Here is a 13,600-nt window from a genome sequence, read left to right as displayed (position 1 = left end):
ATCCGCAGTGACACACGCTAGGGAAACAGGAAATGACACAATACGTTACCGCAACGTGTAAGTGACACTTACAAGATTACCTAAACTTTCTGGGGTTAATAATGTTATGTTTTGTGTAATATGTCTTCTAGTTTGTACCAGTAGAATCTAGTGAGAGTGTCTGTTGAACGTAGCTGTGCTGGTTTTGCTACAATGCATCGCATCAGTAAAAGTTTGACACACTGAAAATGTGCACTCTAAAAAACAACTTGTAAATTTAAAATAACATACTGGCAGCCAAGACTCAAACATATTCTGTAAATTTACAAGTCTTAGGGGTGGGAAACTGTGGTCCTGAAGGGCCGCAGTCCTGCAAGTGTTCAGAATTTGCCTGTTGTAACACACCTGACTCAAATCAATGGGTAATTAGCAAACTACTGCAGAGCTTGACGTCAAGGTCTGCACAAGTCTATTAATTAAGTCTGATGTGCATCAGGTGTGTTGCACTTTAAAAACTATAAACCTGCCTTGTGCATATCATGTTTGACATCCCTTATCATTGTCTGACTTTGTGTGGGTGATTTATTCTCATCTTTCATTTGTGTCTTCTTCTTCTTCTTCCTTTTTCCTATCCTTATTTAACTGCTATCTCCAATCTGACTTGCTCTGTCCCGGTGTGGTGTGGCTTCCTTTTATCTCCAGATTGGCAATATGAGGGTAAGAATGATCGCCTTTTCTTTCTCTACTGAATGTGTTCACTGACTAGGCTGCTTTATTAACCCCTTCTGACCTGCAAAAAATGGTTGTAGTGGGTTAAGTCTGACTGTTTAAAAAAAAAAAAAAAAAAAGGGTACTAGTTTCTGTATTGTTTTTAATGTTATATTCATTCATTTCCTGTGCCTATAGATAAAAAAGATAAGGGGTTAAAAAGCTATACTACATCTGTCAGGTGTATGCTTAATTTAACTATACACATTTATTGCTCTTGCCATTGTAGCACTTTGTAGTCATCACATGGAGCCTTTTAAAAGGATGGTCCTTCTAAATAATTCAGCTTTTACTATCATACTACTCCCAGGCTTTCCAGAAGAGCTTTTAAAACAATTAAATATAAAAATGTGAAATACAAGAGATTTCATTTCACTGTTTTTTTTTCATTTTTTTTTCATCTTTCTAGAATGTAAACTTTCACGGTCGGGCCCTCCTGCTACCATCGTAGCCATCGATGAAGAAAGCCCAAATGGTAATGTTTCTTTCTTTTTTTATTTATCTATCTACTTATTTAGTTATCTGTTTTTCATCTTCTTCTTCTTCTTCTTTTTTCCTGTTTTAATATTTGATTTTTTGAGTGTTCTTATAGATAAAATCTAGTTTTTATAATATATCAATTTTTAATAATTTAGTTTTATGAGGTCATGCAAATCACTGTGTGAAACAAGACAGCAAGTAGTGCCATTTCTACCCAGACACAAGTATTTATTTATGTGTTCAGTTGGCAGTTACCTGGCAACTTCAAGGTTAAAACAAGATCTTAGTTTTTGAGATGTAGTGTGTTAATTGTTGAGCCTTTCAGCTGGTGGGTGGATTTTATTATTTTCATTACCACTATTTTGTTACCTTTGGACAGAACTGGGTGAGCTGTGTTCCCTCTTTACAACTTACAGCCCATCTAAACTAGTTGCTGCTTCATTTCCATCTTAGGTACCTTATGATTCAATTTGATTGCGTTTTACAGTGCTTCAATTCAATTATTAAATAACAATGGATTTTTAATGTAGATTTTTTTTGTCCCTTTTCAGTAGGATTTTCTCATTCCATGGCTACTCCCTACCTTTAAATCCACTGTGTATCCATTAACTCATCTAGCCAAACAAAGTTGTCTACAATATTTTTATTTCTGTCAAGCCGTTAATAAATCCAAGACTAACCCACATTTTTTATACTAATAATTTTCCATGGAATCAACAGGAACAATCGGAGCAACAGCAGGACTTCTGTTGGTTTGGCATATGTTCTGAAAATAGCATGGTTATAGCAAATGCATAGCACAGGAAAATGCAACCTGCACCAGTCGACGCTGAAGCCACTAGCTCTAAATTGTGTGTATTATCTTGCACATTAGTGTGGCTGTAGTCCAGGAGGAAGAACAGTTGTATGCGCCAACCTGAAAGTTAGTGGTTTGATTCCAGGCTTCCCCTGACGTTCAGCCAAAGTGACCTTGGCAACTGAAGCCCACCATTTAGATTAACATCACTCAAGTGCATCTTTTGTATGACTGAGCTTGAGGGGAAATGCTGTCAAAAATATAAAAGACAGTTGCAAGTTATTAGATAGGTATAAAAAAAAAAGGTTGAGTTTTCTCAGCAGAGTTGGGAGATTTCAGATGTCCATGTGCCATTTAGACTGCACAGAGGGATCTCACGAAATGCAGAAGGTCCCCATACAGCAGTGTTCCTCAAGCCTGGTCCCCAGGACCTACAGGTCTGCATGTTTCCTACTTTAACACACCTGATATTGATTGTTGCATTTTAGACAAGTATTTTTCAAGTAAAGAAACATCCAAAACAGGCAGGGCAGTGGGTCTTGAGGATACTGCCATATAAGATGTGCTTTATCACATGCTACATTCTCCCTCTCTTCCTTTCCCCTGCATGTGTGTTTATGCTACACTCTCACATTGCTCTTGTCCATTTGTGCTTTAGAGTTCAACCATTGTAAAAATGTGTATTCAAGGGGAACTTTAATAAGAGTTGCCAAAAACTGAAACAATTAAAAATGTATTTGTAGAGAAAATTGAACTAATTACTAAACTTACTAAATTTATTCTGATGAAATAAAAAGAGCAGTAAAAAGTAATCTGACCTTCAATTTATCTGGAGAGTGGAGACATTTCGATGTCCCTTCAAACAACTATAAGAGGACATGGGAAACTTTTTACAATTTGATTAAACAGCTGTTCAGTGGCAATTAAAATGATAAAATCTTACCCATTGTAGGCACCGGGTGGTTGCATGTTTATTTTTACTGACACACTGCCAGAGCTTGTGTCTGGATTAACCTGGTAAAGACAGGCATTTTCTAACCAGTACCATTTCACACGGCACAGACTCTTCTCTTGCCTGGACATGAATTTGACCTCAACACAGCTGGGTTTGCTCCTGAACGTACCATGAAAATCAATGCCAATTCGGCTGTTTCTATAGGAGTCACTGCTAGTTTGAGAGTGCATGTTTTGTTTTCTGTGCTTGTCAACCTCTGCATCCGGGTAAAAAGCCTCTAGCAATGCCACCAGCAGCTGATCAGAAACCTTATTTCCAAGCTGCTTCAGCTGTTTCCTCAGGAAAAGTCAGTGTGTGTGGCACACTGCGCAAAAAATCATAGACACGATTGATTTTTGGGAAAGGCAGCTGCACAGTCTCAGACTTCCTGACAGAGGTGGCTATGCCTTGAAATATTTTCTGGATGTCATCTGTCTAACCAGACTTGTGTGGAGTTTCGATGCTTCCCTCGTGCATGCATAGTTTCTCTCTGGTGATGGGATTAAATAGATTAAAAAATGGATGTATTTTTATCTGAACTTTTTCAGCAGAAAAGATAACTTGTGGGGAAAAAAACTAGAAGACTTTAAAACTTTTTCAAATATTTTTATATACATGAATATTAAACAGTGATAAGACAGCAGGGCTCAGAGTTTGAGTTGGTGGCAAAGTGTAAAAAGAAGAAAATGTCCAGAAACTGCGAAGGGGAATGGTGGTTTCAGGGCATATGAGGATATGGATGAATAGTGCAGTGAGTGTGCTGGCCTATGGATGTCTCATTTGGGCAATTACTGTGCTCATCTGACTGCAGATTCAGCTCTCTTAAATGGAGCTAATGAATGGGAGCCATGTTTCATACTATAGCCCAGTCCTGCCTGTCACTGCAGCTGTTAACTATCCTTATTTGCATGGGCTATTAACAGGTTTAGTTACTTAGTTATTGGTCTAGGGAAATCTTGTTTGGTTTTTTTTTGTTTTTTTCAAATTTGCTTGATCCTTTTTTTTTTTTCCTCTTAAATAAGTTTCCCTCGAAGCAATTGATAAACTTCAGACTCACCTTTTCCTAAAATCACTTTTTCTGAAATGTTTTTTTTTTTTGTTTGTTTTTAAAGAATATAAATTATATTATATATAAATAATAAATAAAATATAAATTATACTATACCTGCCTTTCTGCTGGACCCGCCTATCAGACATGTTAATTACCCTTGTCTTCAGTTTTGTAGCTATAAGTCTTAGTTTTCACAAAATATTTATGCATGCCAAAAATATTTAAATTAATGTAACATTGCTTTTTAAATGCAATCTAACTGGAAAAGTGTGTAAGGAATATGTTGTTATCACATCAGTGGGATGCTTTTTTTTTTTTATTATCATATTATCAGTTGATTCACAAATGATGGCAATACCCAAGAACAAGACAAGCATGCTAGTGCATTTTGTTCAAACATTGACCTGCTTGCTAGTCATTTGTTGTCCCTGAACACACATTTCCTCCAAATTCTTCAATTTGTGGTGCATCCTTTATGCAACATAGCATGTTAAATCTTCGAAGCTAATTGCTTGACATAATACAAAATTATCTTTAGTGGATTCTAAACTCTGGAACTATTTAATATTTTCAGCAACGGAGGTCTTGTTAAAGGTATTATGAACTAATTTTGTTTGATAAGAAATCCAATGGTTGAAGAAATCCATGAAGAAAATACTAGGAAGTAACCATGGACTAAATCGTTACAACTTTCTGTATTCATCTTCATTTAGGTTTTTTTTTTTTTTAAGCTATCCGAAACTGTCAATGATGGAGAATTGTCTTTCTAAATAAAGAGATAATGTTAAAAAAAAGAAATACAATGCTTGTTTGGAATGTTCACTGGATTTATCTCCACAAATTGCCATTTTACACTGCTGACATGCTGATCAGATTCACAATAAGGCATGTGAAATGACTGGATGAATGGAGAAAGCAGTGTACGTTCAAAGCAACAATTTCCCCATGCAAAAGAGAAAAAAATAAATAAATAAAAAAATCAAACATAGTTTTATAGTAACAGCATAAAAAATACACCTGAAAACTCTTACCTCTATTCCCCAATTATATAAAAGTAATTTTATGTCTGAGTTCTACAATTTTCATACAATAGCCTTGATGATCACTAATGTGTAATAACATCAACATGGCATAAATAGAGAAAGCTGATCAGTTTTTAATAAATTTATGAAATTTTATTATCGATGATATATGAAGGAACATGTGGTTGTGTTTTTGAAGTTTACTTTGACTTCAGATAGTGTACTGTAACATATTTCAGATTGGTTGTATTAATGTTATGGATAGGAAGACCCACTGACCGGAGTTGGGGCTTAACTCACAGCTCTCAAACTCAAATCAAACTATTTTGCTGTTTTCTTGCTCCAACACACCTGACTGATGTTCATTTGTCATTGTAAAGACATTGACAAGAAGCTGTTGGATCCATTTGATTTGAATCAGGTGTGTTGGAGAAGGGAAACAACAAAAACCTGCAGAATAGCAGCCCTCTCTACAAAGTGCACACAGATGACTTTCACTTTTCTAAATTGGCGCACAATTACTAATGTATTGTGAGGTGCTGGCTTTAGATACTATGACAAGTTGCCCACCTTGCACTTTTAGGGTTGTTGTGTATGAAACTCTGGCAGTTTGAATCTGTGGTTTTGATCATTGGTGGTGCACTGCAACTCACATTAAAGACACTGGAGCTGTTTTTTATAATGATTTTTTTATAAGATGGATGGGACATAACTGCCTCCAAGCAACCACAGAGGTGCTGCCATAGAAATGCTGCAACCAGGGACCAAAGAAAGTCTCTTGATGCCCTCCAACCAGATTGTGATTGTGTATATTTTCTCAACCTAAAATTGACTCTTGTATTCTTTTGATTAGATTAAAAAAAGCTTTCCATTTTGCTATTGGGACTATACTGACTAAAATAGCAAGTCTTTAAGTGAACGTGATGAAGGACTTGGGAGCTCACTGCCCGGCTCCCAGTCAAATGCAGTGATTAAAATGTATTTTTTTTATCAAACAGGGTCCTGATGAATTTGGAATTAGATTAACCATTTTAACAATATTTACATAATAAAAGTTGCAGTCCATTATTTAATATTTAATGGTGGCTTTCCCACCATTACTGTATTCATGACAATGCAGTAATTGTGTTAGCCTGAGTATGGTTTAGAGCTGACTCAGGCTTGGAAAGCTGGTGGGCCACTGTCGCTGGTTCCCTCGGACACATGCTCTGTGCCAGTTGGGGCTCTAGCTGCAGCCTTCTGCTGCCTCTTCAGGGCGAGTGCATTGCTGTACCTGTATTAGGGTGTCCGATTCTGTGCTTTTTTTTGTGGATGTACTTTCACTCTGATTGTGATCCTTTGAGGAAGTGCAGTTGCACTGCATGATGACATACAGCAACTCATCCATAAAAGTCTGTACAGAAATTTTGCAATAAACATGATGATGATGATAATGATACAGGACAGATTTTTTTTTTTTTTTTTTTTTTTTAAAAAAGGAAAAATGAATCAACTGTGTTGGAGACATACTGACGTTCGAATTCAATAAGACATGTAACTAAACATGTTATTGAGGGCTGAAGCATGGAAAGTGTTAGCAGGCAACAGCTGTGATTTTGTCAATTTTATGAAATATCCTCAGGTCACATTACTAGTTACTGGACATTATTTATCAAGATTTGTGAGATTAAGTGATATCCCATGCAAATATAAACCGGTTTGAGTAGACATGAAGGAGTTCTGAAACAAATTATGTTGTCTGCATGTGGGAAATAAATACCTGAGAGGAGAGGGCAGACAATCTTGTGCAGTACTTTGTCTAATTGTAAAGAAGCCAACAAATGACGATTGCCACTTTGGCCTGAGTTTCAGTAAATTGGTTTTACCCAGTTACTGAGGTGCAATCCACTTCCATGAAGCTTAAATACTACAAAAATATAGACAGAAAATGCAACGAATCATTGTTTTACATTTAAATAGTGCAATAAACGGCATTTTACTTCGTATGTGGGGAAAAATGTCATTTGAAAATGAATCCACTCTAATATTTTGAATGTTCATTTCAATAATCTTGATTCTAATAACTATGTAGAATATGATTATGCTGTTAATGTGTGTGCTGCAATGTTTTTTAAAGTTATAATTACACTACTCACAAAAAGTTAGGGATATTTGGCTTTCAGGTGAAATTTATGGAAAATGCAATATGTTCATGCTACAGTGATATATCATAAAAGTAAGACATTTAAGTAGAAGGATACACTACTGAATTCCTCATCTCAAAATTCATTCAACACAAAAGGTAACAACAATGGTAGTTACACCACAACAAAAAATTTGAACGTCTCAATATCTCGTCATGTGCCCTTGAGCATCAATTACAACTTGACAACGACGTCTCATGCTGTTCACAAGGCAACTTATTGCCTGCTGAGGCATGGCATCCCACTCTTCTTGAAGGGCAGCCCTCAGGTCATTGAGGTTCTGGGGTGCAGGGTCTCGAGCCTCTACACGACGGCTCAGCGGATCCCACAGGTTTTCAATGGGATTCAGGTCTGGAGAGAGTGCAGGCCATTCCATTTGAGGTACACCAGCCTCCAACAGCCGTTCCCTGATGATGCGGCCTCGATGAGCAGGAGCATTGTCGACCATGAAGATGAAATTAGGCCTGTGCTGTTCATGTAGGGGCACAATCACTGGATTAATGATGTTATTCAGGTAGTATGGGCTTGTCACTGTACCATTCACAAAGTGTAGGGCAGTTCTGTACCAAGTGGACACCCCTGCCCACACTGTAACACCGCCACCACCAAAAGCTCACCTGGTGACAACAGTGGCTGATGCATAGCGCTCTCCCTGGCGTCTCCAACATCGTTGCCGGCCATCATTTCTGCTCAGTGTGAATCGACTTTCATCAGAGAACAGCACTGAGGCCCACTGGTTCCTCGTCCAGCGTAAATGCTCCCTGGCCCATGCAAGACGATGATGCCTGTGCCTGGTGGTGTGGTCAGGTACCCGTGCAGGTCGTCTAGCACGCAGACCACGCTGATGGAAACGGTTTCGAATGGTCTGACGTGACACTTGGGTGCCTCTCACCTCTCTTAAACGTGCCTGGAGTTGAGTGGCATTCATCATCCGGTTTCTCAGGGCAGTGTTCACAATGTAGCGGTCATCAACACGGGATGTGGCCAAAGGACGTCCACTTCTAGGCCTTTCTGTGACTCTTCCAGTCTCTCAATATCTCTGTTGCAACCTGCTGATGACACTCTGTGACACTCCAAGCTCAGTGGCCACTTCTGTCTGAGAACATCCTGTTTGAAGCATCGCAATGGCAAGGGACTGTTGTTCCATTGTTAGGTGTCGTCTTGGTCTCATGATGTCAAATTGTGAACAGCATGATGAGGACAACGGTTTAAACACCAGCTCTAATTGAACCAGGACATTTATTGGTCAATTCAAGGATCACACACCTGCCGTGATTTTTGCTGTTAAGCTCCTTGTTAGAGAACAGCAACTTGTGCAAAATTTATTGAAACATTTAACAGTTGGACATGTGCATTTAAAAGCTTAGAGAAGATCACATTAAGTTCACCTGTACAGGTTTGAATGCATTTTAGGCTTGTTGTGAAATTTCACCCAAAAGCTGAATATCCCTAACTTTTTGTGAATAGTGTATGTATTTATAGAGTGTGACTTCATAACAGAAGCCTCACAACACCAGCCTCATCATATATTGCGTTTAATGTCAGTCGGTAGGCTTCTACATTTAGTCTGGAGGCTGTTTCAATCGTATCTGCAAAAGTGCAGTTGCACATGTTATTACCACATCAAGAAAAGTTCTATTTTGAATAACATTACTCCTGTTTTACTGTCCAGCTCCAGTGCAATGGACATTTTTTTAGTAAGAAAGCATGTTTTCTGTGCTTCTTAGATGACTTTTAATGTGAATGAAATGGATTTGGCAAACAACCAAAAATAAGAATTAAGTGTGCAAAATCTGGTCCGCACAACTCATTGCTTGTTCAGCTTATTATTGCAGAATTTGCATGATGTAGAACTACTCGGATTATCACACTGTCTTCTTTTTTATTTTGTCCTTTTTCAGCTCAGCTGAACTTGGACAGAAGGACAATGAAAAGAGTGTGATCTCTTTTTTGTGTGTGATTTAAAGAAGACAATCTTACTCAGCCTTGAGTGAATACAAGTGGGATTTTGAGTACTGGTAGCTACACTTTCTTTATTCCTCAGTGGTAACTGACACATTGTCCTTTCACCATTAAAGAGAGAATTTTGCCTTTTTCAAGAAAGTTAAATATGCTTGCTTTTAAGGAAGAAAGCATGTGGGCAAGTCTTTTATCTGTGTGTCAACTGAATATATGCACAGTTGTCTTTTTATGCATGTTTAGACAGCCATATTTCTTAAAGGTTTACTGAACAATAATGTTGCTCATTGTTTTATCCTTAATGCCATGCATTCTCCTGTAACTGTGAAATAATGTTTCAGATTTAACAGAGAATCTGGCTTTAGGGTTGTGGTGTTGGGAATAAGACTAGAGGAAAGAAAGTAGTGCAGTGAGGTAGAATTTATATTTAGAAATGCCATAAAGGAAAGATTGGGTTTTCTAATAAATTAATCACATGCATACAGTTTCATGAGAAGTAACACATAGTGAATAAGACTACATGAATTTGTGTGACGTTAGCATGCAAAATCCGCTTAATCATCTCAGATTTCTGCTCTGTTTATATTGGTTCATGTACTGCTGTAAATATTCCAATTTGGTGGTGTTGTTTGAAAACTGGTGTAACGTACAATATGTGTAACTTCCAAAACTCAATTGAGTTACTTAAATCCACATTTAACGGAAGTTACAAAATCAAAATATTTAATTATGAGGGAAATTAATTATATTTTTTTATCCTCATTTAATCAGTTAAAAATACAATGGTGACATTTAATTAACCTCAAGTAGATATTAATCTCCTTCAGATCAGTTACTGATCATTAAACTTTACTCTGGCTTACAAAACGTGTGGTTATCCTGCAGGTGGTTAAACACATTAAGTCTATTTCCTCGCACTGCAGTTTTTTTTATTGTAAGCCCAACAGGCTGGCAAGCCATCCTCCACAAAGACACCTCAGTCATTTTTTTTTTTTTTTAATCTATGCATTTATTTTTTTCCACAATGAGAAATCTAACCAGGATGAGTTAATCTGTCTGTCTTGAATAATTCTTTTTTTCAATGTTTTCCTATTTGGACATGCATTTTATTCTGTTTGCAAAAAACCAACTTTGCTTACAGTCCAAAGTCAGGCTGCAGTGATCTGCTGTATGTGCTGAAAAAAATCAAGCTTTGCTCTGCTGTGAAATACAGAAAACTGAGTTGGGAATAATGTCTTTGTGATGGAGGGAAACTTAGTGATTCTCTAGTGTAACTGCTGTCTGAGTTTACTTCCTCCTCTTTCTTGTGGGATTAGTTGTTGTTGGTTCTCCTACTCAGAGCCTCCTGGCTCAAGCTAACACAAAGTCAGCATTCAGCCAATGCACACCATTATCTCGCTGGACCATATACATTTTCAGCTTTTTTTCTTTCTTTTTTTTTAAGAACTGCATAGTTGTTCATCTGCATCTGCATGAAGGAAAATGTTAATTGGCAAAGAATGAGGGCAATGCAACTAAAAAATCCTTTCTAGTGGTAAAAAAAAAAGCACTTTACAGAGGTTACAACAATGGTCATTTAATCAAACATACTTCTGTTGTATTTATGATAACAAATATGAAGTGTTAAATATGTGGACTGAATTATGGTGAATTACAATCAACGATTTAGATATCTACACTTTTTTGTGGAAGAAAAAGGCTTCTCATTCTCCATTTTCCTTTTTTTTTTTTTTCGTTAAATGGACTTATGAAATTCATCTAAATGTTTGTTCTTTTTAAGGAGGAAGCAACTTTCCATATGGCCATCATATGTTCTGCGCATAAGCCCTTCCTTCTCTCATGACTTATCACACTTTAAATTCCTCTGCAGAGTTGGTCTGAGATTCTAATCCTGCTTTTTGTCCATCCACCTGATGGTTGGAAATTCATCAGAATTTGTTTAGAAGTAATGCAGCTTTGCAGCTATGAAATCAATCATTAGTGCATTTTTTACATTTTCATCAATATTTTCTCATAATTATATTTTATTACATTAACTTTTAAGTCAAGATTTACAATTAATAATTTCATAACCCTACATTTGTACATGTATATAAACACATCCACACATATATATTATACATACACAGACAGATAAGGATGGTTTGAGCAATATATGTATTCTGTATATGTATGACTAAATGGAGGATGACATAGACAGTATATTGCACAGCAGTGTATAGTGTATAAGGTAGTGTTAGGAGGTGTGGGTAGGTAATGGAGGCTGCAGCTCTGGGGAAAAAGCTGTTCCTCAGTAGCTTTTCTGATAGAAGGGGAACAAACAGGCATTGTTCAGCGTGAGTTCTGTCTGTGCTGATGAGCCTAGCCCATCCCTGTAGGCACTCGGTGTACATAGCTCCCGGGTCTTGGAGCACTGCTCCTGTGATCCTGCAGGGTCTTTTGATGACCCAGGCCAAGTCCTCCTTGTTCTGTGCTGTGCAGCTGGTGTACCACACAGAGACACACTGACAAACGATGCTCTTCACAGTACTCCTGTAAAACTTCACAAGATGCTCAGAAAAGAGACCAGCCTTCTGCAGCTTTTCTTTTCTCCAATATGGTGACACTATATTCTGTATTTGCGTCCTACATTGCTTATTCACATAAAACTATAATTTATATGGCCGTACTGAATTATTGGACATTGAGGGGCAGCATGGACTGTGACTGCCCAAAGTTAGACTTTATTCAACCAGAAATGCAGTGGGCAATAAGAGTTTCCACTGTCTCCTCTTTATTACCCAAGAAACAAAGAAAATGGTGCAAACAAAAGCAGAGCAAAAGGAACGGCCTGTATGCTAAGCTACCAGCTCTTCCCAGGCCTTTTCCTTATAAAAATCAGATGTGATTGATTGATTGATCAATTCCTTTTTTTCTTTTTTTTTTTTTTGAACAGTAGATTATAACTCAACCCAGGGCTGGGCGATTGATCGGATTTTTATCTCAATTAAGATCTGGGTTTTGAACGATCATAAACATAAAAGGGTGCTATTATTTTTCTCTTTACACTTTCCTCTCCTGCTGTCTTCAGTTGCTAATCGGGCGTCTCTGGCATTGCAGCGCTGTGCTGTAAACTCTTCCCACTGCCGCTTTGGTTTCATTCAGCCAATGTTGGCAACTTGGCGACTTTCTGGCTAAATCTGGAGACTTTTTTTGTTAAAAGCGACAAACCTAGCAACTTTTACTGGAGTTATTAAAGACTTTTCTGGTGTTTTGGCGACTGAAGGCACATATTGTTCTGCAGTTACTGTAACGGACGAGCAGCGGGAGCCTCTCCCCATCATAAAGCACTCCCAGGCGGCCAGTCTCAGTCAGCTCCAGCTGCAGGTCAATGTAGAAAAACTGCAGTAGGTTATGGAAGTTCGTAACAACATAGTTTATGCCATTGTCAGTGAGAACTGGCTGCATTATTTTTTGTAAACGCACACGTAGCTCGGCGAATTAAATCACTGTAATATCCCTCTGTTACGGGGCGTCACCATAGCAACGCGTCAATCAGCTGGTTCAGATTAGCTGTCTTTTAACAGGTGAATGAGAGAAACATGCTGTAGCCTGATAGCAGTTGTTTGGCTTGAAACGTACATCGAGGCCAACATGAAATAGTTCCTATACTTCAGCAAATGTTGTAGAAAAGAAATACAGATTTGTTATAAAATATTTACTGTGTGGGACCATGGCCTAAGCATATTAAACAACTCGTAACCGTGTGTTAGATGGTTATAATGCTCGACGCGGAGTTGAGAACACCACAACGCGCACGTTGTTTAATCCTTACTTATATTTATCTATTCAGTTTACATTAGTATTTTTACTTTGTCCAGTATTTTAACAAATAACAATTAACAAATAACTTCATGTTATTTGTTTGTTTTCTAAAATATGTGGAATCCTATTGACATTTTTTTAAAATTCACGGTTTAATGTTAAAAAAAAATCATGTTGTTAAAGATAAAAGGATAATCGTGTTAAATAATCAAGATCTCAATTTCAGTCAAAATAAATGTGATTATAATTTTTTCCATAATCGAGCAGCCCTAACTCAAACATGGATCCAAAACAACAAAGCAATCAAAATTAAGAGGTGTAATAAACTATGCCTCTATTAGTTATTAATTATTAATTTTTAATTACCTCGGAGCACCACTCATCACTTTTACTTAACCTAAGATTCAGGAGGATGAGAAAACCTGAAATATGCTTAATTCGATAAGCATAGTCTCGTCTGAAAGGAGTAAATTCTAAGAACGAATGAACCAGAAATTGTACATTCAGAAATTATGACCAGAACGGATGAATTGATTATACATATTTATTACAATGATGGTAAAC

The 13,600-nt window shown here is 37.3% G+C and overlaps 1 protein-coding gene across 1 annotated transcript in view; it reads left to right on the top strand.

Annotated features, from left to right (window-relative positions):
- The window catches only part of LOC306771372 (protocadherin-15-like), a gene marked incomplete at both ends in the record, with an annotated part of 199,731 nt that overhangs the window by 23,207 nt on the left and 162,924 nt on the right, over positions 1 to 13,600 (top strand). Inside the window, 2 exons of the mRNA XM_079260539.1 lie at positions 682 to 696; positions 1,157 to 1,222. Coding sequence (XP_079116665.1) covers positions 682 to 696; positions 1,157 to 1,222 — 81 coding nt within the window. The remainder of the gene's footprint in view (positions 1 to 681; positions 697 to 1,156; positions 1,223 to 13,600) is intronic.

Source organism: Telmatherina bonti (assembly GCF_933228915.1).
Source record: "Telmatherina bonti genome assembly, chromosome: 21".
Classification (NCBI taxonomy): domain Eukaryota; kingdom Metazoa; phylum Chordata; class Actinopteri; order Atheriniformes; family Telmatherinidae; genus Telmatherina; species Telmatherina bonti.
The sequence above is the reverse complement of the archived record's forward strand: the minus strand, read 5'-3'. Positions and strand labels throughout refer to the sequence as shown.